Source organism: Contarinia nasturtii, unplaced genomic scaffold (genome assembly GCF_009176525.2).
Source record: "Contarinia nasturtii isolate CC-2019 unplaced genomic scaffold, AAFC_CNas_1.1 Cnas_scaffold_1699, whole genome shotgun sequence".
In the NCBI taxonomy this organism is placed as follows: domain Eukaryota; kingdom Metazoa; phylum Arthropoda; class Insecta; order Diptera; family Cecidomyiidae; genus Contarinia; species Contarinia nasturtii.
Window position 1 is genome coordinate 2455349 of NW_022199032.1, and position 27761 is coordinate 2483109.

General features: G+C 33.7%; 1 protein-coding gene across 3 annotated transcripts in view; it reads right to left on the minus strand.

The window, feature by feature from the left end:
- The window catches only part of LOC116347024 (protein Skeletor, isoforms B/C), a 30945-nt gene extending 4288 nt beyond the window's left edge, over nt 1-26657 (minus strand). The window contains exons 1-13 of one of the 3 annotated variants that reach the window (XM_031777400.1): nt 26494-26657; nt 24219-24330; nt 9834-9910; nt 9616-9767; nt 5052-5163; nt 2857-3075; nt 2026-2226; nt 1891-1911; nt 1557-1730; nt 1220-1370; nt 847-1061; nt 302-716; nt 67-230 (exon numbers count right to left, since the gene is read on the minus strand). In XM_031777400.1, the coding sequence (XP_031633260.1) occupies nt 67-230; nt 302-716; nt 847-1061; nt 1220-1370; nt 1557-1730; nt 1891-1911; nt 2026-2226; nt 2857-3075; nt 5052-5163; nt 9616-9767; nt 9834-9910; nt 24219-24312 (1995 nt within the window). In that variant the 5' untranslated portion in view covers nt 24313-24330; nt 26494-26657. Of the gene's footprint in view, nt 1-66; nt 231-301; nt 717-846; nt 1062-1219; nt 1371-1556; nt 1731-1890; nt 1912-2025; nt 2227-2856; nt 3076-5051; nt 5164-9615; nt 9768-9833; nt 9911-24218; nt 24331-24550; nt 24981-26493 lie in introns of those variants that run through there. The other 2 variants (XM_031777401.1, XM_031777402.1) reach the window with 2 other exon arrangements.
- Between the last annotated feature and the right edge of the window lie 1104 nt (nt 26658-27761).

Here is a 27761-nt window from a genome sequence, read left to right on the forward strand (position 1 = left end):
TAAAAAAAATGTCATAAATCACTTCAGATCGTCATAAAAAAAGGTTAATATTCAATAAATTCTCACCTGATAGTAAAGTTCGTTTGGTGCATCGTCTGGAACAGTCCATGTTAAAATAGCTGGATTTCCTTCTTCACACTCCAACCGTAGCGTTTTCTTGTACTCTTCAAAAGTTTCAATTTCATTTGATCTATCGATGCTTTGGTGCACCCATTCACAATACCGGCCAGCTGAACAAAATACAAAAGCATTGAAGAAACATTCGATTTTTTTTTTATCGTAATGTACAATTTTCACTTACTTGCTGTTGGATATGTATAGCCCAATGGATCTCTAGCCGTACCGGCATAGTTGTGCACTCGCGTGTTATCGCTCATTGTTTCGTCGTCCGTTACTTGTCCAAGACCACCTTCCGGTGAATTGGTTATGTAAAATGGATGATATCTGGCTGGGTTACTTGATTTATCACCACCCTCAACGATGAATGTATAAGTTTCACCGCGTTCCACATACAATTCCGGTATGAGTAAATCATTCAAATACCATGCAATGCCCCATGACGGTGAGCCCGTTTGTGCTTCATAACCACGTTTTCCACCCGTTGGTCCAATACGTGCCGTAATATTTTTCTCGCCAATTATTTTTCGCACGGCCCATGGTTTTGGCGCATTTTCATCAGGCACCGAATCCAACGACGATTTACAGTCATGATCCATCTAATACCAAAAACAAATGTGAACTCGTTTTTATTTTCGGCAACTAACAATTTTTTTTTTTAAATTCATTGAATTTCTTTCAATGAAAAATCAAAATTTGCCACTTTCCAAATAATAATAATTTATTTACCTTTGATGAGAAATCAATTTGAATATCGTCTGAATTAACGTTCATGGCATCATGCGAATGAGCGTTTGCTTCTCGTCTCGAATTCAATGGTCCAATGGCTCCGATAACAGATACATATCCATCGGTTGGAATTGCCATATCATTTATTGGTTCGTTGGTTTGCAACGGACGTCTGAATTTGATACTAGTTACCATTTTCTTTCGGTCGGCCATCACTGTGAACCGAACGGAATTGCAAAGATTAAAGGAAAAGAAAACAAAACAAAAAAAAAATTCGTTAATGCAAAGGTTCAATCGATTTCCGTTTTACTTTTTGCATGATTTATTCGGAATTTGATATTTTTGAATTCGGGAAAATTTATGCGATACGCACCGACTGTTACGTCATTTCTGCCACCAATGCGTTCATCGGGACAAACGCCTTGCTTTCCATCACACTGTGACAAGTGCGATAAATAATAATCTTCAGCACGAAATACCCTTGACACTTTGTCATAAAATGCGACTACAACATCGGCCCCAACCTATGATTTTTGCGAATGGGAAAAAGGGAACGATATGAAAGCGAGAAAATAAGATGAGAAAAACAGTTAAATGGCTGCTGAGACAAAGTGAACGAGAAAAGCGAATAAAATGGAGCAACACAGAAAATAAGCACTAACGAAAGAAGATGGAAAAGAAGAATGGAAATGATTGTGAAGAGGTCTCACCATTTGAGGTCGTCCATTTGTTCCGGATAAACCAAAAGCCATGTATTGATCTTCTCGAATGCGACCGATTAATTCGATTTGAAGGTAATCTCCTTGGATTTCCCATTTCACTTGCAATTTATTGCTAATGATCTCTCGACAGTTATTGATATTCGGTCTTGGTGTTGTTGTTGTCTGAAATTGAATAATATTCTTTTAATGCCACCACTTTCTTCAATGATTTTTCTATGCTCGGCACAAAACAAACTATATTCGGTCCGAAAAAAAGTAATTTTTTAAATCAAACACATAATAAAAATGAGACTAATTTGCAGCGAAATTTATCGTTACTTACAGGACTATACCACCATGGTGGCTATGCGTTTGCATGATAAATGAAGAAAAAAAAATTCGTCGAAAATCGATATGTTTATTATGGATGATATTAAAATATTTAATAAAAATCATATGTCAACGAATCCACACTTACCGCAATTTTGGTTTGACCTAAAGCAGGCGGCACATCAAGATCCTTCGGAATGTATACATGACCAAAATTATGTCTGTACTCAACACACCAGACAGCCAACCAATCGATATCGTACACAGTCAAATTTCCAGGTAACTGAATTTCAATATCCTCTCCTTGATAACCCCGCAACGGGTCTAGAGAACCAATTTCATTCGGCACCTACACAATTAATAAACCAAAACACCACCCAAACACAATATATATTAATACACAAAGAGCTTTGAACTTTCAAGCGGTTACCGAAAATACCGATTTATTATTTGCGTATCAATGTGATGTTGACATACAACCAGACAATATATTGTCATATTTCAGCTCATCTCATATCCAAATATATTGTCTATAGGGAATGAGTTGTTGTTTCACATGGTAAAACATTTAGCGCGAGCTTTTCTCATCAGCTGCATCGATTCAACGTTTGCATAAACGTAAATGAGCTCCATTCATGAAATTTTTTAACGCACAATCGCTTTGACTGTGTATATAGTTACCTCATTCATTTCATGAATGTAAAAGATTGTGGCGAAAAACTAAAAGTTTGTTTGTGCATTCATGATATTGTCCCAATTCAATTTACCGTACCATAAGTAATTTGAACAAATTTCATTTCACTTTGACTTGTCGTTTATGTACGCTTTAATTAAAATTCCTTTTGATTTTCAAGAAATTTAAAAAGCGGTCGAATAAATATCAAAAGTATTTTAAAATATGTTGGTATGACATTAAGAGAAACATCCTACAATATCGCAGTTTGTCTAAAATACGCCTTCATTCTAGTGGATCAATTACCTTGATTCCCATTATATTCGGTTCGCTTCCATTGCCCACCCAAAAGTATGCATCCGGACCAGCACCATCGTAGTGAAGATTGGGTATATAGAAAGTTTTTGCATCAAGCACACTTATATTACTCGAACGTAGCCCATGTGCAAGTCTTTTAAATTCGGGTAACACTCTTGGTTTCGGAACATCCAAACTGACCGGGATGAAAACTTCGCCGAAATCAACCTAATTGCAGAAATGACAAAAACAATTACAATATCCAAATTATTCAACGCAAAATCGATTCAGATTATGCGAAAGCTCCTCATTTACATCTTAAATCTATGGGTTTACATTCATTAGAATTGGACACATTGACCAAAAAAATTCAAATAAAAAATTTAAAATTACATTTGCAGACAATAAAATGGATATTTCGAGTGATTATCTCAAATAAAATTCAGTTTAAAATATTCATTCTTGCTATAAATTTCATTTTGGCCATGCTAAATTGTTTCTGTCGAACAATTGATGGTATAAAGACTAAAAATATTTCCCGTTTGTACTTTTATATATTTTATACAATTATTATAACTGGCGCTCCACAATAGAGTTTTCATGAAATTTTATTATTATTGTTACCAAAAACGTGTATTTTTTTTTTTGGCGAGGTTCATAATTTTCGTTATATTTCGCCGATTTTATCTATTGATACAGCGCTTTTATTGTGGTATTCTTTTTAATTAATAATTAAAATGTCTTGATGTGTTGTTTAAACAAGTTAGTTCATTTTTAAGTTCAACGTTGTTGCCTAGCAAAGTGGACGTATAGACAGGCTACGAAATGGAGTTCAATGCCTTCAATATGGTTCTTCATTTTCAAGAGAGTCTGTGTTTTTCTTTTTCAAGTTGAAGTGGAATAATCTTTTAATTTGATTTTTTTTCTGCTCCCACTCAAAATGATTATTTTGATGTTTCTAGGTATTTTGCTATAATACCACTTATTTTGATGCATTGAAATTAGCATCAGTGATTTGGAGTCAATCAAATGGAAAAAGATTCGATTGTAATAAGTTCAAATCGATTCTCATAATTAATTGAGTTTTGTTTGCGATTTATGTACACCCAAAGATGGTTTGTTCCAGGGCAAAATACAATTTGTAAAGTACAATTGAAATATAAAAAAGTGATACAAGTGGCTCTGAGAAAGCCGCGAAAAATGTTTTTCCGAAATCCGATTCTGTTGTCGAGTTTTAGTGAGATGGGTGTTTGAAAATTTGGAACCGCGCCTCCTTCGTCTACGCTGTGCAAGTACGATAACGCTTGGTTGATGGGGGGGAACTGAGCGACAGAGAGCGAAAGAGGGGTCACACGCGGAAAAGCGAGTGAAAGAGAAAACGAGTGAAATATGTAAGCCATATTAGTATTATACACGAATTCAAAGCATTGTAACGATTGCTTTACAAAAATGCTGTATTATGTGAAATATATCGCATTCCGGCGTTCCATATAATGTTCAGCATTTCATGGAAAATTGAGATTCAGTATGGAAAAACAGAAACTCCCGTTTTTATCGATTAAAGCGTATGCGCATGACATACGCACCATCCACAAACTGTACAAAACTCTATCATACACAACAAAAAAATTCGGCAATTCTTTTCATACAATTTGATACGATATACCTTTTATGCTTGAATTGTAGTTGCTGACGCTGTTCTGCAATCGTATTGTCGTTGTTATTGTTGTTGCCATTTACTACAGCCATTGCAACGGTTAGTCTTTTCATGCCGCATTAATATGTATTTGTGTTTACGATAATGGCGTACGACGGCCGTATTTACCATCAATGTCTCGTGATTTTCAATGATTTGTAATTTTTTAACTTTAGTCAATGTTTTTGTACACACATACATCACAACATTTTTTCGCATATCCGAATTTTTGTGTACGTCAAGTGATATATAAATCACCAAACATTCTTTATTCACCTGCGATTGGCCGAATTAAAGCGACGACCAGGTGCACATTTTCATTAATTCAAGCGACAATCATTTTCATTAAATTTACTTGTTGGCCGTTGATGTTCAGTTTTTTTTTTTATTTCGGTAAACTATGTAATTATTCATATGGTGTTTGTGTTCAAAACGGTTTTTTTACACTCATTTTAACAGCAACATCGTAAAATTTATGCAAAATATGTAATCAATCAAAATATCTTACCGTGAATCGTCGACACCAGACCGATAACCATCGAATGTCGCGGATTCTCTTTCCCATTGGCAAGCGTAGAATGATATCCGTGTTATTATGTGCTTGTAAAATTGGTGGATCCCTGAAATAAAAGATCAATATTTGGTTTTTTTAATATCTTTGAATAGTTTTTTTTTTGACGAATTTCTATATTTTTCACAAGATAGAATCATTTTATGATTATTTTTTAAAAATAAATCTTTGCTAAATCAACTAGAATCGTCGGTTATTTTGAATATTTTCGCGCATGAGGTATTCAATTTCAAATTTTGCGATTAATCAAAACACATCGATTGAAATTCAAGTTGAATGCATCACAAATAATATGTAAACTAGATTTCAATGGTTTTAATTTACATTCGTGGCGATGAGCGGAAAAATCCTTTTTCATCACTATCCAAATTCGAAATTTAAATATCTAAATTTTGTTCGACAATTTATAATAAATGTATTTATTTACATCAAAAATAATAGCATTACATACTCAAAAGAAAATAGAAGATTACATCCTTTGCATCCATGGAATTCACCATTGTCATTTAATACTTTAAAGCCGATGGACATTTATTTTTTGTTGTTGCTGAAATGCAGGGATTTATTTGGACTAAAGAGACATGAATGTTAATTTATTATCAATAAAATAAGTCTCTATATCTTCTATGTAAAATGGTCTGCCGGCGATTAAGTCATTGACGATTAGTACCGATTTACTTGCTGGCGAAATGATAGACTATTTTACCATTGTGATGTTTTTGTTCATTTGTGAAAATGTATTTGTTTCACGTTGATACCAGAAACAGAGAAAAAAAACGAATAATCTACGCAACATTATTCAGCTTTATTCCGAATAAACCCTTTTCAACGCAATAATCTTTTGATCACTTTCCGAAAAAAAAACTGAATTCTCTTTTTTCATGGTCTTCTTATTGAAACTTTTGGCCAATCAGTTGAAGTTGGGTTTCTTGTTATAACTCAATGGGAATTTTATTAGAAATTTTCTTATTTGTTATATGTTAATATGCTTAACGGAATCGGACTTAGTACTGTAAGTAGAGACGAACATCCTATAATCATTTTAGGAAGTAATGATGCTATTTATATCTTAAGCGTATACCTGGTCATGGCCGTGATGAAACTTATAAATGATTAGAGATTTTGATTGGTTGAAGACCAAAATTGGAATGTCACGTTTTCAAACTAATTTTTTCAGTAACTTGCTATTGAGACATAGTTTGGAAATGTATTTGGCATAGTTTGAGATCTCTCATCAGAAAGTGGCCAAACTAAATGAATTCGATGGCACGGCGTTTTTACTTTTTTTCTCTTCCAATGAATTCTAAATTGGAAGGTTTATTTCTCGATGCGATTTAACTACTACACAATCAAAATTTTGCAAAATACCTCTATGATAATAAAAAAAGGAAAATATGGATGTTTGAAGACTTTTACAAATACATATCACGAATACATGGAAAACTCTTGACATTTTCGGAACCAATTAATTTGTAGAAAAATCTCTTCTTCTACCTTCAATTTGATTTTCTTCTAAGATTTTCGATAATAATATGCAAAATGCTTGATATTCAATAGTTCACCCTTTGGCACTGCAATTCTTTACAAACATATTCAATGATATTGAGTTCAAATGGGCAATACGTAAGACTTTCAAAAAGTATACAATATATCACTCACAAAACAAGCAACCATGGATTCAAGTTGCTAATTGTTTCGAACGGAACAAAAGATGAACTTAAAGCGTACAAAATACGCTCTCCTTTGATAGTCGTTCATTATAAATGGTAATTTAATGAATTTGGTTTCTGGTGATAAATGTATGTACGAACGAGCGAATAAACGTGCGCGCGCGAATGCACCTTATCATGTATAAATACACTAGCATAACATGTTTTATTCAGCCTTTACGTTTATGTCTCTCTTTTTTTATTTATGCCAATGTCAGCATTTTTTTCCGTATTCATTCACCCTAATTCAAGGGTGCCAAATATGCATATTACTCATTGTAACCAGTGCATATGCGTTATTTGCTGAAATCAGCACTTTAACATGAGAATCACTTTATTATTACTATTATGTACTTTAAAATGAGAAGAACAAGAGTGCGGCCAAAAAATGGAACATTTTTTGATATGGTTTTGCACCCCATTGATTTGATGCGCAGCTCACATTTATGTCGAAATGCACAGCCATGAGAGAGAGAGAGAGAGAGAGAGAGAGAGAGAGAGAAAAAAAACATAGAGATAAAATGACTTGTGCTCTGTATCCAGCATAATAACAAGAAGAAAAACAAATCCACAAAAGACTTCAACAGAGGATGTTAAAATGAATGCCAAGATTTACTCCAAACTGGATATCGATGGACTTTTACTTTGTTCACAAAGTTTTAAATGAGCATTGAAGAAAATGTTGTCATGGACATTGTCATGTTTAAAAACCGATATGAGATTTATCATTTTTCATGGATAATAAACATTGATTAGCCCTAATGGCCAAATTGCGCTGGATGTGAAAACAAGTGGGCGCAAATCAACATTATCACAAGCGAACGGAATATTAATGGACGAAGTACGTACACCGTTGATTACCCGAAAATATAATATTGGTCCCTCGATTCAAATTGATACATTCACAAATAGATATGATGTATCACTTTTGGCATCGCTGCCACCAGCTTTGTAGCCTCATCATCATCATCAACAACTTCAAAATATTGAATAAATATTTTCTCTGTTCTTCTTGTGATTTGATTTCGTTCTAGATTTCATTTGTTGAAAAATTCATCTCTTTTCCTCTTAAAATTTTTCTCCCATTAATTTCCACTCGTTCCATTTTTTTCTTCTCTTTTTCATATTATACGGTCTTTGAACGGATGATCTTCTCAGCAGTGTGCATTGCACACGACCTTTGTCTGCTTATGTTATTGTTGGCATTGGATGAAATTGCGGAAAAAACGATGAGTGAAATGCAAACACAAGCAACGTCTGTATTATAAACGAAATATTACATTTAGTTTGAATCTTGGATTATAATATGGCACACATCGATTGAGAGGCTGGTTGATTGTTGCCTGTCGTCGTCGTCGTCGTCGTCGTTGCTGCATGTTGTTGTTGTACATACGTACTATATTAAATACATATAATGCGAATTTTTATGGCTCAACCGGCAAATTGCCGTGGGGCCAAAGCTAGTTTCATGCTTGTTGATTTTATTTCATATCGAATTTTCTGACAAATGTAAATATGGGAAATATTTATCCATCAATTCGGTTATACGCTTTGTAAGTGCTAGTCCATGTTATTAACTGCGTGCGATGAGGGGGGGAGTGGGATATCAATACAGTCCGTACAGCTTAAGAGCACCAACATCTTGATTCGAACATTTGAGTTCAGTACACTCTTCAATGATTATAAATACGATTTTTCTGTTTGTTACTATTGGTTTTGGCCTCCGTTCAATCTCCGTCAAAATGTGTTTTATCATTGATAAGAATTGGTCTCTTGGTGCTTGGCCATTTCGTTTTCAATTGTAATAAGCTGATAAATTGATCATCTCGATTATTTCAGATTTATAAATAAGTACAAACGTGCTGAGTTTGAACGATAAACACAAAACTCGAAAACGATTTCGATTTTTTTTCTTCTTTTTTCTCTAACGAAATGCAATGTGAATTCATGAACGTTATCAAAAAAAAATTTAATTGAAAAAAAACCATGTTCAAAAATAAAAACTAAATATAAATAAAACGAAGTTTATGCATTCAACAAATATCCATATACATTAGATTGAGCGTTTCGATTCTTTTGTTAATACGTGAATCGTGATTGTCCACATTTTCCGAATCGATTGGTGGATAACACAAGCTTTACACTCTATTTGTGCATACACGTGCCAAGTTTCAACACAAATCCAAAGTATACAGCAGTGCCATTCAATACAAATCTATATAATATATAAAAATAAACGCACATGAAATAAGCTCATAAATGCGTCAACAACGTCATGATGATTGCTGTTGCTACTTTCAATCAAATATATATAAAAAAAACTGCATTTTGTGAATTCATCGTTCGAGTAGAATAAGTGACGTATAGTATGACATTTCACCGAAATAAATTCCATTTCCTATTTGTTGCAGAAAATCGCCAAGAATCGAAACGAAATGCACGGAATTGTGCTTGGGTTTGCTAAAATATTGATTCAATTTTTTGTTTGTCTCTTTGTTCTTCACATGAAAAAAAAAAAAACAAAGTTTGTTGATACAATGAAATCCCCCGTTTTGGATCGTGTCTACTTTGGCACATTCTGTATTACCAATCACCATCGCATGATTCATAGATGTTCATTAAACGAGTCACGTGTCACATATTTTTTCCAACTTAATTGTATTCAATGCGCATTGAATGTTGCATTTTTCAAAATGAACTCTGTTATTATTATTATTTTACCGTTTGAAAGAACGAAGATGAAACCAAAAAGAAAAACATGCCGTAGTGAAAAAAATAATTCTTAAAATTACCTGCCAGTGTATTCCTCTGGATAAGGAATGATATAGCCTTCTGGACTGGGTCTGGCGGTTTTACCCACCCAGAAAAATGCATCCGGCCCAGTTCCATCGTATGCGAAACCTTTGATGAACAATGTTGATTCGTCTACGGCATACACTTCACCCTAAAATAAAAACAACCAAATCATTCTATCGGATTTTTCACTTCAAATATCGACTAAAATGTATACCTTGATTTTGTGCGCGAACTCTGTAAACGGTCCTATATGACGGCCAAAGTATGGTTCAATTGGTGCGCGGCCATTGGCTGTAAGAAGAAGAAATTCATGATTTATTGATTTTTTTTTCGAAAATAGCTCACAATGATTATTATGTTTTTTTTTTTTTGTCAAGAAAATCGACAAGAAAGCAACGAAAGAAGAAAAGAACCGATTTCCGTTGTACGAACCAACAAAAGTGAAATTGAGAAAATTCGACACTGTTTTGATGCATGCAGGCTTTTTTTACTCATCGACACAAACTGTTGAACGCGTTTGTCAATTTTTTTTTGTTTGGAAAATACTTTCATTTTTGTGTCAATTAGATTTCTACTGTTGTCAATGGCGTTAAGAATGCCTTTCTAATGTTTGTAATGATGCCATTTTCATTGTATGCTTATATGACACATTTAAATTGATTCGTTTATATAAAGCAATATTATAGAAACTATTATATTATGACTATTTTACCGATGTTATCATCGAATAAAAACGGATATTACGTATTTCCGATGACATATACTGGTGATATGCTTCCGAACACGTTTTCTCTCTCTTTGTGTATATTTGTCCAAGTTAAAGTGCAGGTGCTAGAGAATGGAAAACTTTGTCTCTGTAACAGAAATGCAAATTACGTCTGTATGCCACGTTTTCCGGCAGCGACTAGTAAATCAGCCGATCATTAGTATTGGAAACACCCGGACATGGAGGAAAAAAATGTTAAACGAACACAACAATTTTTTTCCCTACAGCTATCCAAATGAGTTCTATTGAGCTATTTACCGTTAAACAATGTTTCCAAAGTGTATCAAGCTTTTAATGGAACTACAAATGGTATTTGATAATAGAGGCAAATATCCAAACAAAAATCGTCATTATCAGTCAGTAAAATGGCATCGTAAAAACACGTTTATAGAAACAATTAGTTAATGGACGCACGAGATAAATCAGAAAACAAAATTAACAACCAACTGTGAATTCTGTCGTTTGTTTGTGCGTTCTTCGCTGTATGATTCTCTCTGTGTGCATTCATTTGAGTTTTAATGAAGCGTCCAAAACAGCGACACCATGTACAAAACCAAAACAGTATAGCTGAATGCAAAACTATCAGGACAAAACAGCAAAATAATAATACTATAAATGGAAAATGGTTATTATGTGTCGCTATTGATTATGCTAAGGTATCATTATTCGAAGTGAAATGCCGCATTTATACCATTCATGTCGGGCAAATCATAATGGGCACACACGTTTCATGTACATGCATGTGCAGCAAATAATTTATAAGATAAAACAAAGTGGTGACATGCTACGAAAGTAAGATATATTCATTATTACCCTTCCCCCATCCCTTCATCTCTCTCTCTGTCTCTCTCTCTCTCTGTGTATGTGTGTCTGCCGTTCTCCCACTCTGTCTTCTTACTCATTTCAGTCTATGTCAGTGCACATACAATGTGCGCAAAGTGAATTTATGTGTGCGCGTATGTGATGTAGTAAATTTGAAGATGGTAGCGCTTTTTTTGTCATGCATTTATGTGATAATGGAAATCAGATTGTCAGATTAAGATCATAACATAATCACAATGAGGGTCGAGACGAATGAATGACTTCTGAATGTTCCGGAATAAATCCGTTTAATTTCGTTATTTTGGCTTTTGCACGGTTTCTTTCTGCACGGTCGCATTACGGCAATATAAAAAGATGTAATCGTTTGAAAATCTCTTCCTAATGAGTCTTTTCATTCACCTCTGCACACTCTTTTCCCCCGATCATCATTCACAACATCCAAATTGATGAGAGCAGTAAAATCTATTTTGATTAGGTATTTAAAATACATTTCAACCCCATCTGTGTTGTTTAAACGACAGATAATTATTCAAGAAGAAGTAAAAAATACTATAAAATTATTTATGCAAACGATTCTCTTTTTTCCATCATCATTCCCATTGAAAAAAAAAATGCGGCGAAAGAAAATTGTAACATTTCTCATAAGTAGAGTTTATTTAATATTCGTGAAATGGTATTTCTTCCATTTTCAATTATATTTCCTTAGTGTTTTGCATTGATATCAAAATATTGCGTCATAAAATCAATATCAATTGTAAAATAAAGCAAGAAGCGCCATCATTTGCCAAACAAAATATAAATATCTGAGCTGTAAGGAAAACTCAAATGGATGACAATATAAAAAATGATGTTAGTTCCGTGTACACATTCGGTGAAATCGATACACACACGCATCCATACTAACACATATACACAAAAGGTATCGAGTTGGTTAAAAAGAAAAATTGGATTTTGTTTGTTGGATGTTTGCAAAGTGCAAAAGTCAGTGATGCATTGGGGCGGAATGGAAAATATTAAGTTGAACGAATTCACAAAGATGTACATGTACAATGCTCAAAATGAAAGAATGTGCAAAAAAACAGCATTGCTGCCACGATATATGAAATGTATGTGAAAATTTCGCAACACAATAGAAGTGTTGAGAATAACCACAATAACATCACGTTCTTCAGCCATCAGCATATATTGGCAATCAGGGTTTCTTCTTTCTATATATTTTTTTCTCTCTTTTTTGCATACAATTTTTTGTTGTTGTTATAAACTGCGATTCGCTACCGTTCAACGCATTACAAATTCCTCATGGCAAATATTTTGACGATTACATATTTATCCAGTTTCAAGTGGTGTTTCCCACTCTCCCCGCCAACACAAGATAAAAAGATAATAAATTACGTTGATTTTATTGTGACAAATGTGCCCAACAAAGATGAATTGTATGGATGCGAGTGAGAATTAAACGAAAAAAAAAATTGAAATTCCATGTAAGCAAAATGTTTTGGGTAATTTTTTTTCTTCATTCACTTTTGACTTTCAATGTGATCAACTAGTTCAATCTATTGAATAGACGATGCGCTAGATAAAAAAGAAGAATGCATTAAATTAATTAAAATAGATGATTTGTTCAGAAAAGAGGAGTTTTGTACTTTTTTTTATTCTTTTTGTTCTCGTTCCCTTGCACTCAATTCAGTGGCTATTGGCCATATGTTCTTCACAAATGAGATGGAAACATTTCGTTTGACTCTAGAATGTCTATATATTTTTGTTTCACATTCGGAATTTTTTTTGTCGGCTCAGCATACTGTTTGAATTGAATAACATGCAATCGACGTTAATGCACCGAAGCTTCAATATACATATTCAGCAAATTTCACATGATAATGGAAACATTTTGCATTGGAAGAGTGCATATCGAAACTTTCCCTTGAGCTGAATGTCTCACTTTGTGCCATATCTCAGGCCATTTCCATGGAATAAAAGACAAAGAATGACAAAAAAATTGAAATTGACGTGACTTTGGACTTAACAAAAATTTGGCAAAAACATTTTACAATGCAAAAACGACGACATTGTTTGAATTGGTAACGATGGCAGCATACATTTGTAGCGAACTGGCTCGGTATGTGATAGGAGTTTTTAAACATTTCTTTTTTCTTCAATTCACACATATATCACAAAATGTTCCAACACTTTTAGTTAGTGCTTAGCCAGTTTATTTATTACATTTGTTCGGTTCATTGTAAAGTTATAGCATTATGTAAATTAAAATAAACTAATTTTTGCGAATTTCCGCCCATCGTTTCAACAGCACAACTGAATAGAGTTTCCGTCTCTCGATTATTGCCGAGCACCATCACCATTGCCAGTACCAAACTGAAGTGAATTCGCTTATTGGGGTATCAACGACATTTAATTTTAATGTACGTGCGAACTTCATGAAACTTTTATGCTATTGGACCAATATTATATATATTCGGTGTATATGTGTCTACTTATAAATGATGAAGAAGCAACAGTGGCGATGATGGTGTTTATGGAACGTTATGCGTTCATGCTTCAGCAAGTGTAATATGGTTTTTTGATTCTCCCTACAGACCGCACGCACAATGCTTACAATGTGCAAGACTCTTTTTTTTCACTCTCACTCTCTTGATTCCGTTTATGTTATTATTTGGTGTGTGTGTTGATGCGCTGCCGTCGTCTGAATTTATCAAGCATATAAGGTTGTGTGTATGCCGATTTTTCCCCTAGCACATTATGTTGATGATAATGATTATTATGTGACTTTTTGTATACGATCCACACAATGCGGTAGCTGCATGAATGTAAACGTGTTTAGCAATCACCAACAATTTTTAATGCCGTTTTCGTATTTTTTTTTTAAACTAAACATATCAAATGCGTTTGTGCTGTGTTTGCATGAATCCTGCATGCCTAAGTGGAAATCATCTGTGTGCGTGCAACGCAAATGTGAGCACTTAAAATTAGTTTCAAAAATTTCACAAAAAAAAAAAAATCGAAGCGAATACATGCGGAACGAAAGATTGAAACGATTCACTTTATGTAATGGAAATATTCGCAACTATTCGATATCAGTTTGGAGATCTATGCTTTTACTTCGTCTCTTTCTCGTTCTCGCTCTCTGCCTTGACATCTTGACATTTTGTTCTTTCGATTTACTATTTTACTATTTGCCAATGGTCGTGCACCAGTGTCTAATATGCTGTTACGCTACTTGTGCACACTTTTGCCATGAATATTAAAATATAATGTCTCGTTATCTCGTTCACACACGAACACTTTTCTCTGTAATTCACTAATAATGCAGGGTGAAAGAAGAAAAGGTTTCCACCATCACGCACACCCCACCACCACCGTTTATTCCATCATAATTTGCTCTAGATATATTGTTTTATACTGTGTTACGGACAGTTATTGTCATTAAAAATTATTATCATCTTCCTTTTCTTGCAAGCGAACGAATTATTATAGTGTCACCGGTTTTACAGTTGTACACATTTCATACGTCGCCGATGACGACGACGAATAACAATGGCTACGATGTGTCACATTTTTCATGTTCGTACACGTTAACACACAGCCATATGAATAAAGTTATCGAAATCTAGTTACGCTTTTGACTTGATTTTTTTTTTTGGTTCGGATTCGAACGGATTTTTGTTCTGTGTGTTTGGGGCGAAGTGTATTATATCCTCGTATTAAATTTAATGAAGTGCAATTTGATTTTGATCTAGTCATCATTCCCCCTTGTTTGATACTATTTTATACTCGAGGAATTTTCGTAGATCAAGTAAATCACATCATGAACGAGAGATATTGTTCAATTGAAAGAAGCGATGGGGTGTGTGTGTGTGTGCATCGAAAAATTACAATACAATATCGATATGAGGAGAGAAGCCTTTGATCCGATTCAAGTATATGAACGTAATTAGTTTTATTCATCGTTGTCATGCTGAATAAAATGATGTGCCAGCGCAAATATTGATAAATTTTACTCCTCCGCACACCCACAACAAATTCCAATTTAAAATTAATAATCGTGATTGTTAGAGTACTAAAACATGTTTGCTGTTTGGTACGCAAATCAATGCCATGTCAATCTTAATCAACTGCACCGATGTGCGCGATGTTGTTGGCAAAAATAAGCATCGAACTGAATTGCAAGCGAGAAAGAATGAAAACGAAATATAGAAATAATCCATTCGAAATTCAGTACAGACAATACATTTGAAATGATGAAATACAACGATGAAACAAACATAAAACTGATTATATTGAGTGTGATACGGTGATCCATTTCAATGCTACATTTGCTAACCGAACCGAAACTGCTAAAGCGAAAAAGTCTAAACAACAAGTTCAAGAAGAAAAATGTTTATTATCCCTTAACTCTCCTGTACCACTTTCCACACCCCAAATACGAATGAACGTTTACGATGTGTATGTACGCACATTGTATGTGGATGAATCGATGCTATTACAATAAATGGCTACAAAACACATCACGATAAAAGGGTGAATCCATCTCAATCTCGTGACCTTTTCTCGATGTTTTTTTTTTCTATTCATCTTTCTTCATTTTCGTCATGTAATCATTACAATTCGCCTGGTGCGCGGTCTGTGTTGAAAGAAATCCTTTGCGGTGGCACACAACCGTGCGCCGTTTCATTTTCTCTTTGATATATAACATGAAAATATCAACTATTCACACGGGACCCACGCGCTTCTGCACGCTCATCGAATCTTCTTCTTCTTTTTTTCTTTGGCAGAACAAATGGATTGCACAGAATGTGGTTATTTTGGTTTTTGTTTTTGGAAAACCGAAATTTTTTTGCATACCAAATGTAAGTGATGAACAAGAAAAAAATATGAAAGTAGACAAAGAAAGAATGGGTGAGAAATTTAATTCCAATGATAAAAACCACAAATACCGAATAAATATTTCTACCGTGAATCAAAACATTTATCTTGCAATAGTTCTTGTCATTGCGTTTTGTGCGAATTTGATTCGGTGACATCTTCATTGCAGTGCAAAACCACAAACCACTGAAATTCCTTGTTTTGATTTTCCTCAGCTTTGGCATTCGTTTTTTTTTTGTGCAAAAAATTTAATCGTATTAAATGGCAGCGAACTTTTTTTTTCTTTTTGCTCTCACGTTATACGTAGGTAGAGAGGTGTATATATGGTGTTGCACATACAAAATTAAGTACAAAAGAAAAACTCAAAACAATGGAACTTTGTCATTTGAAACATTATCAAATTAACTGTCGACAAAAGTGTATGTGTGTTAGAGGTAGAGAAGTGCGGAGTGTTCGCTTACGATTTCCCAAATCGTAAGGGAGCATAAACAGAGCGAAAATGGGATTAATAAATTTTCTTTGACTGACTGAAAGAATACGACAGAATTAAGCCTGACATGACCCAATTGAGATTGTTACGTATTCAATGCAATGGCAATGGAATTGAAGTGAAACACTGAAGTAGATTCGGTATTTTCGATGAAGAAAGAGCGCATAAAATAAATAAGAGATCGGTAGATGGTGATTGCGTTGCTCGGCTACGACTGAAACAGAATGCTCCGCGCTTCTTTTATTTGTTTTGATAATCGTTTTGATTGCAAGATGCAAGATATACAAAGATTTCGATTTTTCGGGCCACACTCACATTCATGCCCTAAGCTGGCTCAACAATTATTGTCAGACTTAAATAAACATCTGTCAAAAATCGATCAGCGTCTGATTGTTTTACATTCGATACGAGCAAATGAAAGGAAAAAAAATGCTCAGTGAATGACAAAGATAAAATTACAATCCAGTAAATGAGATGCTTTCGAACGGTTGTCAATTTCGAATGAGTGCTCAATTTCAGATCATCTAAAATAATTCTTACATTTTACAGGTGAATTTCATTCGTTTCGGATACAGCGACACAAAAATAACTTTGATTTTACTTTGTTTTTATTGAACGAAGCAATGAAACTTTGACGGCGAAAGAAAAAAAAAAACATGTAAAGAAAATCGAGACGGGTAAAAGAACGTGAGCAAAATGAAAAAGACAATTTGCATCGCAGAGGAGATAAAATAGTTTTCCAACTGAATTAGAAATCATAATGAAGATGCAAAGATGAATCGAAAAAGAAAAACCTTTTGTTTGGCCACTTAAGGCATTTTCAATTACCGCATTTATAAATACATAAATATGTATAACTATATATCGTATGGTTTTCAATTACAATAAAATTTTAAAATGTAAATGGCATAATGGAACATATCGAGCAAAAGTGGTGTTTGACGTTGATACACATGCCCGCTGTTCTCTCTCTCTCTCTCTCTTGCTCACTCATTCTCCCCGCGTGATTTATTTACAAAGAAAATACTCAACATGATGACATCACATCGCTCAAAAAGACGATAATTTCGTATAATGTTTGCGCGCCCGCTCTGACTTGATATGTATACTGGTGTGTGTGTGTGTCGCACAATATTTTGTAATATTTAATAAATAAATTTAAATAAAAGCATCGAATTCATGTTTTGCATACGCACAATTAGTATAGAATGGAGAATTGAGTGTTGGCAATGGTTTCACTTGCTTTATCTCTCTCCTTCTCCTCTTTCTCGGTTGATTATTATGATGTAAGTGATTGTACGCGTTGCTAATGGCAGTGACAGACGACAATGATGACACGACGGAAGGGTAAGTTGATGGGTCGATCATGGATATTACGGTGTATTGTTGTTGTTTTTCACTGTTATCGTTCCATGTGATTTAAAGAAAATGGAAATATATATTTATATTTTTTTTTTCTCTATAAATGCATTTTAACAAATGAATAAATCGACCATGGAAAGTGAATGGAGCCATTTCACAATAAGTTTTGTGAGTGTGGCATTCAAACAGTGACACAAACGATACTCCAACGATGAAGAGTAGTGCAAAAGAACGAATCCAAATAAACAATTTTACCATTCAAAATAAAGAAAAAAAGATATATATACACCGTCGTCGTCGTCCGTTTTGTTGAACATGGAACCATTTGCATTGTTCTCTGTAACCATGCACTTAAATCAATTCCATGTAAAAGGTTCCATTGTATTTGTTCGTAAATCACCACCCTCTAAATCGGTTGCTGTTATGAATAATTTTAATATTTATACGCGTGTATAACAAAAACATATGTACTCTCTCGTACAGCCGCATTCATTCGCTGTTGCACTGTCCTCTTTCGGTTCTTCCGTTTGTAATTTTTTTTTTTCATCTCTTCATGTTTTTGGTTGGAGTGAAGAAAAGGCGGACAAAAATTATTCATCAAGCACTGTTGCCTTGCATTATGTACCGATCCAAACAATGAACGATAATTTCATATTGAATTAAGTTAACGAAAATTTAATTAACTAAATTTACTTAGAACTTCATAGTAATGCACGGAGAACAACGAAGACGACGCTCGTCTCTGTTTCCACTTAAGTCGCATCCGAAGGGTGAAAGAATAACCAAAAACACGATCAGGATAATCTTTATTTTATTATTGAATGTGTTGCACAAATTGAATATGGGATGATGAAAAAGATTTAATATTCGATGTGTATCTTTTTGTGTGTATTCTTTTCTCTTTCATACTCTCTTCGATCAGCGAAACCGTTCGCACATAATAAAACTCCGCACAGTTGCTATTGAATTTGGAGTATCGTAATAATCTCAATAAAATTGATGTTGAATTTAGCAAATGCTGAAGAAGAAAAAACTCAGTGCAATCATTTAACATGGATCAACCATCCTCTTTTTCATCTAAAAAAAGTAGTTTTTATTTTCGATTCGGCAAAAACTCCAACATGTGCTTGACCACTTTTTTTTCGCAATGAGCGTTACCAATTCGTTCAAATAGCAGTGATATTGAAGTGCAAATACCTTGAGGGCGCAACAAAATTATTTTGTATATTTCAGCCTGTGCCAAACCGCATACATAGAATTCAATCAAAATTTTACTTGAAATTGAAAACCGAACAAATAACAATGCACTGGATGATTGTTATTATTTCACAGTCTCGAGTACATACAATGTATCTTTATTACATATATATATATATATATATATATGTTTATTATCCAACATTTGGCTTGAATGCGTTTATCCCTTTTTAATAGGGGATACGGTTTTTCACATTTATAAGAGGATAAAAGGATTTGTTTCTATTTATCTGCATTTCGCATATACTTTTGGTTGATATAATATATACTCGGAAGAGATAGAACCGTTTATTCTTCGGTGTATACAATGAGATTGGCTGGCTGACGGGCAGACAGACAAATAAACACCAAGACAACGCTCTTCTGCCACAAATTCTTCTTTTTTTTATTTTCATCTAAAACACCTCTGCGGAAAATCAGCGAAAAAATATATTCATCGCATCAATTTGAGATTGTGGAACGAAAGAGAGTTAAAAAGTAGAACGAAACAAAGTTACCAAGGCAACATTGTTCGTGCACTCAAAACAGAGACAACAACACAAAAAAAACACTCCCTGTGATGGTCGTGTGCTCTTCAGATTAGATATATATTTTGATTGAAATTCATGTTTTTTAAATTCCAAATTTTTTTTTTACTATTTCATGTGGCCTTCGTTCGCTAACGAAATTAAACTAACCAAACAGCTGAAGAAAAAAAGTCAATCATTTGTTTTATTTCTTTCAGATGCTACATGTTTTTCATCAATTTTTTTTAAATCGAAGGTTGAAAGTTGTACGGTTCATAATTGAAACGATTAAATTGTTACGATCGCCGTTCCAGCGACAGAGAGCATAAGTGATAGACAGCGGTAGAGTACCTTCAACAAGTATTTTCAATTGATTTTATTCAATGATGATTTTTTTTGCTCAGCTCTGTTCATTATTCCAATTGGAGGCAGATTTATCTTTAAATATTAATCATTTTTAATGTTATAGGGTCTACGTACGTAGATCATTATTTTTGGAATTGAAATCGCAACTACACTGAAGTCAATTGAACAATAACATTAGCACCGACATTCACAGTGTGTGTGTTTTTTTTTTTTCTTGAAATCTATGATCAAACTTGTTTCACACATAAACATTACGGATACATTCATGTCTCTGATGAATAATGTGCCATTCGTATTACAATTGATTTGATGTATGCCTATATCATGACTTTTCTACAATTAAAATATCAGCTAAACATGACTTCATTTCAATAGTGTGTCGAATGAACACTTTGCAAAATGTTAAACGATTGATGTGATTATGTTGGGCAAGGCAGTACAAGCAAACTGATTGAACGATACATTTCATTCAAAAAACTGAACAGGTTAAATTAGCTTGGGTGAAATTTATAGCACTGTGACAAGTAAACTTGTTAATCATGTGAATAGATTTATTTTAATTTCGAACTTGTATAAACATTGACCCAAATATGAGTTTTCATATAGAAAAATGCATCAACTTGGAGTAATAACGTTTGACGCCTTAATTTAGTATAGATTTATAAAAATTGTCGTTAACTTGGCAATGCAGTCGGCAGATTGATACTTATCGAGAGAAAGGGCCGCAGTGAATCGATCGCCCAAACACGAATCAATGGAACGAAATATCAATGCATGGTCATTGAGTTATCTTTTGATTCAACGAATCTATCATCATTTGATGCGATGAAACCTGAACTTTTCAATGGAGCAACATCCAGATCATGGGGTCAATCACGAAATTCTAGTGTATCTAGTTTTTAATAAGATTTCACTAGAAAACTAGAAAATTCTAGTGCGTGAAGTTGGCCCTCAGTAGTTTTTCATATAAATTATATGGCCTTTGGTGTGAAGTTGGCTTCGTTTGTGACGTCATTATTCGCACTAGATTTACTAGTTTTTCTAGTATTTACTAGCGTGATTCGCCCCATGATCCAGATTTTAACCGACAGTTATATTTTTAAGTGTAAAATACTTATGCTTGATACTCGATGAGTTTCATCTATAAATCGAACGTTACAACACTTTGCCTTGAGTCCAACTCAAACATTTCGTACTCGCTGTCGATATATGCTATTTTATTACAACAATTTGATGAAATCTCAGTAGGCAAACAAGTAACATATAAAGCTACACACTAGACTTGTAGATTGCGTGCGTGTTAAAATGAAGGCACTTTTCAAGTAGCGCAGCATAAAATGATTCGCGGCAAAAATCGATCTAAATCCCTTTCCCAGAACGTTATTTAAAAAAAAAACGTGTGATTTCAAGCCGATTTCAAAAAATAAAATCGCATCGAAGCATTACTGGAATCAGAAGAGAAAAAAAAATTGTTTAGTGCTCGTGAACTGATCTTGAGAGTGAATGGCAATTTTAAGTCAGAGAAAGAATGAAAAAAATCCGTTTCATTTCTGTAACAGCAAAACGGATACTACAAAGGTAAAAGAAAAATCTCAAGCAAATTGTTATTTGCTTTTGGGTCCTTCCATCAAAGCAGCAATTTGATTCGCCCGAGTGTTTTGCTCTTCACATGTTTTTCATTTTTATTTATTCTTTTTTTTTTCTTCGTTCTCTCTCTCTCTCTCTCTCACTTTTCCATCATGTCATCTTATTCGCTCTTTGGGATCGTTTTTTCTTCGCTCCTTCTATTACAGTTAAATGTGTAAACGTTTAAGCATTCATCGTGAAAAACGTTATTGGGGAATGTGTTTTCATTTCAATTGAGACATTCAACACAGCATGAAATCAACTGTGATGCCGCTGATATCCTTTCGTTGAAAAGTGAAAAAATAAAAACATTTAGCGCTCGTTGCACGTGTTTGATAACACAACCATCGACGAAACGCGGAAGTGAAATAAAGCCAGAAGGACAAAAAAACAACACCAACACCTACATCGCTCGTTTTACAAGCTCGTTGTTCTAATTGATATTCAGAGCATTTGGTGTAGTAGAGCAAACAAAAGCAGAACATAAAAAATGCACAAACAACACGTGACAACGAAACAACAAGAAATACAAACTTTTCAGATGTTATTGCAATTTTTCGACACCAATCGATTTGATTTTTATTTGTTGGCGTTCATCAAATGTCATTCATTGCATCGTCAAGCTCATGTATTTTTTTTTTTGCACAGTTCCATTTTTTCCGTCGCTAACAAATCCTTGATACACGGACAAGTAGACAAACAGAATGAAAAGAACGAAGACAATTTAAATTGATATTGTAATTATAAATGCGTTGGCTGTTGTGCTACTGGTTCTTGCGTTGAATCGTCCCTTATTTATTTATTGCGAGACGATTCATGGGACGCGTGAGAAAGAAAATGAATAAAAAGAATTAATCTATTCGGAATCTCGTTGTGCATGCTATAACCGTCATGGTGATTACCACTTAAAAGAGAATCACATCGATATATACGTTAGGTGTAAGATTTAGACAACTAATATTGCATTTGCCGTAAGTATTTGATGAGTAGATTTTGGTGTGTGGCACACATTTTTTTTTATTTTGTTCTTCCTTTCTCTCTTTCTTTCTTTCTCTCTCTGTGTGTGTGGCTGTCTTTCTTCCCTTTCATTCGGTATGTTAATATCTGTATTAAATGCTGAAACGTTGTTGAACAAGTTATTAAACAAATATTTGCGCACCGGTCGGATTATCGTATGTACGAAAACAAGAATTTAAATATAGTATCCTTGTCAGCTTGGTGCCTAAGCGGAGAAAATGAAAAGGGAGAGAAAATGAATAAAGATGCACGCACCGTTTTAATTCAAAACGCTCGGGAATCATACCACATGCTATAGCGCAATGGAACAGAATATATCAGTCAAATTGATGGCTTTGCATTAAAGTATAGCAGAAACATCTGATATTCACGAAAATCATCGTCATATTGACGATTCATTGTTGGCGGGAATAATGCTCAATATATTAAATAGTATGCTGTATGCATAAAAAGACGTGGGAATTTGCTTATTTCATTTCAATTGCTATGTTTCATTCGAAAATGTGTTGCATTTTAGTTTGACTGCTGTTCAAAATGCAATTAAATAATAGATGAGCTGTGATTTCTCAAGACGGAAATTACAGTCAAACATTACCAAATATGCCACCAAAAGACGAAATGAACACACGTATTTTAAATGCATGAGGTGTGATGATGGTAAGACCCAACTCATTTTGCATTCAATTGATGAAAATTTCGTGATGATACCCAATTAAAAATAATCCAATATTTTTTTTTGCCTACAGGTTTTTGCATGAAATTAAACATCATTTATCGATTTCGAAAGAAATCATTGAAAAAAGTAATTGTTGAGTCAACAATGTTGACTATTTTTTCTACATAATTTGTCTATTTAATTATTTAATGACTCAATAATTGATGTAGCACAATTTTTGCTGCAAAATAAAGAAAATGTCATTAAATTCCCGTCGATTTGTTTGCAAAACTAATACGTTTTAGAAATACTTCACATAAGAAGTACTTCTGTTTCGATATTCGTGCAAAGGGGTCATTTTCAAATATCGATAAAAAAATTAAATGGTTTAATTGATTTGAAAATGATTGAAACACCTTCGGTATAAAAACAAAGGGGAAAAAAGCAATATAGGTAACCGTAGAAATGGTTATGAAGAAGAAAAAACTCCTTGAAAGATGCCTAACGTATTGAAAAAAATGCTAACAACCTAAAAAAACGTCTATTAAGAAGATAAGAAGTCTATAAGTAAGAGACTTTAGCTATCCTCTTACCTTTTTAGTCAGAGGGGCGTCGATTTTTTTTTTGCTGACAAAAGTCGAATTTCACTGAAGCAATCACATAGTAACGTGCGACTTTATTCAGTTTTGTACAACGGAAATTTTGTTTGAATTTCATCGAGATCAAAGCAAATTTGGTAAACAGACTTTTCTTCTCTCTTCGTTTACGTCGTCTGTTTCTATCTCTCGTAGTTGTAAATTTACAATTTTTTTGATGTTGTTGATAGAATAATACTATTGTGTTCATTTACTTACCGTACGATATACATATTGTTGCCACAATAAGCCCAATTATGTATATTTCCCTGACGTTCGCAATTCTTTGCTGCTGGAATGCTGTTGGTCGCATTTCGTTGATCGTGCTCACCTTTAAAAATGGCTGACATTCAATTTGCGTATTTTTTTTTATTTTGAATAGAAAAATCACAAAGCTTTTTTTTTGGTTGTCACTTTTGATTATGGGTGATGTCACAACTATTTTATTTTATTGGCATTCAAATCAAATTAAAAACTTTGTTTCTAAATTAATAACAAAAAATAAACTAAAAATAAAGATGAATACAACGAAAAATCAAAATGTCACACACTGTGTCACGGCCTTTGAATTTGAATAAACTCTTTGTTTGGAGTCTGTTCGATGCTTTTTGTTTGTCGTCAATTGAATTTCTTTATTGTCACATTGGTTATCACAGATTTTATATTTGTTTTTGTTTCTTGAAATATTTACTATTAATCGCGATGGAGATTCTTGTTTTTCCGTTTGCACACTGAAATCGATCACACGTTGTGCAACGATGTGGATAAGCTCGTATCAACATCAATGGCCATAATAGGCAGTTAATTAAAATATGAAACGAAAAACTAGAAACAGACACCACATTGAAGCGAATTTAAAAATATATATATACGTAAATATAGAAAAACCACGCAAAACAAAATTAAATCAAACGCAAATACTTCCGTATGATTTGGTTTCACTTTCACTTTTGCCAATTCATAATATGTTATTGACTCACGTCAATACATCATCCGTTGCAAAAAAAAAACTTTTTAACTAGATATTAGATAATAACAATAACAACGAATACTAATATTTTCTTTTTCTTTTTCTTCGACTTTTTATCACGCAAATTTTATAAAATTATTATCAACGCACAACATTTTAATAATTCTTTTTCTTTCCGTTTTTTTTTATTGTCGTTTGTTTTTGCAGATTTTTTTGCAGTTATTAATGATGTTGTTTAAGTTGTCGTAGTAATGTTTGGGTGTGTGAGTATGTGTGTACTTTGATTGTGGACGAATTTTTTTTATGGTTTAAATCAAAGCAAACAACAATGAGCGATAAAAATAGTTTAATTTTTCGATTTGAAATTTTGATCATACAGCAATTGATACGAATTTGAATGCGAAATATTGGACTCAATAGAATCACAAAAATATTCTGTACGCGCGCCAGGGAATGTGACCTAGGACTGAGTTCCATACAAATACACGATTTCTCTGCACAACATTTTCGTCGTACCATTCTTCGCTTCGCTTCTGCCTCACATTCGGTAAATTGGAGTACGACGGTGTGTTTGATATCGAGCGTCGAGCATGTATAATATGGAGCATAGTAAAGGCTGAAGGCATTTGGAATGGATAGCGAGTAGAGCGAGTGAAAGAGACGCTTTTTGGTACACCATGCGATACTATCAGCTCTCTATATACTATGCTATTGCACGATGAGTTAAATGTTCACATTCGTGTCAACGTTTTTGTTTGAATCAACAAATACAATGATTTCTCACTTTCTGTTGCTCGAACATTTATTTTGTGTGAATTAATTGCTCTTTAATTACAATGATAAATGTTTCTTTTTTTAAATACGCATACACAAAGAAGAACGAATCAAATGACCGGCATTTCATTCATGAGAAAATCGCGATTTATTTATTTTTTCTCATTTCTATTTGTGCACGGTTTCAATGTCGTTATTTTGTCCGGTGATATTTTTAATGTTTCTTTCGCGCGGAATTAAAATGATATAAAAGTGAATCCGTATCTTCAAGCAAGTATCAAATTAGGGAAAAAACCCTGAATCTCCAGAAACGTACAACAATAAAAATAAAAACGTATTTAGAAAAATAGAGAGAAAAATGGTGCAACAATTTTTTTTGCGAATGTCATAAAAAAGCATTTCATTGTATGGCCATTTGGAATGGAATCAACGTTGCTGCTGTTTTCTTTTTTAAATATGGACTCCATTGAATCTGAAGAAAGAACACATTTGAAGCGCATGCTCCATCGAGATTGTGGGCGGTAATTTGTGCACAGAGCCGAATCGATGACTCAATCAGACGGGTTCGTTTTCAAAATTCTTGAATGCCCCCATATCAAACAGTCACTAAATAGCTGCACATATCACATCACGTCTCAGACGCAACCAAACTCACTTCATGCGACAATTTTTTTTTTTTAATTTCACTCTCGAGATATGTCATATAATAATGTGAATGTAAGAAAATTATTAGATATCCAATTTGTATACCTTTTATTAAATACCCTTCTTGGTCAAAGTGAAGATAGAATGACAAAACACAAAAAAAACCGATTAAGTATCAATGAGCGAAAAATGTAATCGACCGATCCGGTCACATTCAATATTCGTGTTAACGTCAACTAAAAATCAAACGATCAACTTCGAAGACATCTAGCACTGGTTGTGGCTGCTGTGCCGTTGATATATGTATGCGTTTATTCGAAGAATTAAAAATTGTAAATAATAAACATGAATTTTTTTTGTGTTTATCGTAATGATCTTAAGTTGATTATACTCATACATATCACATGTGTATGAGAGAATACAATCTCTTTGCTCGTATTCGCCAAATATGTGTGTTTAGGCTACGTTTTGATTTTGCTTTCGTTAAATTGGTTTTTTTTTTTGGTGTTCCAAGCGCGCACACACACACATAAGCACAAGCACACATTGTGGGGAGCATAGGTATGTTTTATCAACGTCTTCTCTTTTACCTTTCCTTCTTTTGAATAAGCCAAATTTACTTCACCAAATAAATTTGATGGTGACATGTCTTCTCACATCAATTCCGATCTGATGTGATTCTGGGGTTGAGCAATTGATTGACCTTAAGATTTATACTTTGTTATCTCTTTTTTTAATTTCTTTCTCAATTATTATAATATTCAGATATTCTCTCGATTCTTCTTATTTATAAAAAAAAACACATGCTCACACATATACAATGGCCTACTTAACAACAATTCTCCCACCAAATCTCCCAGTAAGAAAAACAACAAACAAATTATATGCCAAAAACGTTTCTACGTGGCGAATCTTAACTAGTACTTTGCATTGTTAATATACACCAACAACTCTTTCTCTCACACATCAAATCCAGCAGTCGATGCATGAAACTTGAGTCACGTTTTCTCTTTCACTCCTTTCCTGCATTTCTTGGCATGTATCTCCCTACCATTTATTATAAATAAAAAAAGAAGAGAGAAAAAAATAACATATTAAATAACCGGCCGGCTGTTTGTATTATGATATCATTTCAGTATTATCATTTTGCCATTGAGGAAAACGGAAAAGAAAACCAAATGCTAATTGAATGTGAAAGATCTATAGTATCTTATTTTATTGTTCACAATGCCAGCCCATTAACTTACTCATTGTACGCAATTGTGTCGCTTGAAAACGATACATAGCAAAAAGTAATAGATTGTTGCCTGAGTCACATCAACATTTTTAAATTTATAAAATTACCAATTGAAGTTTTGCAAAATGCGAATTCA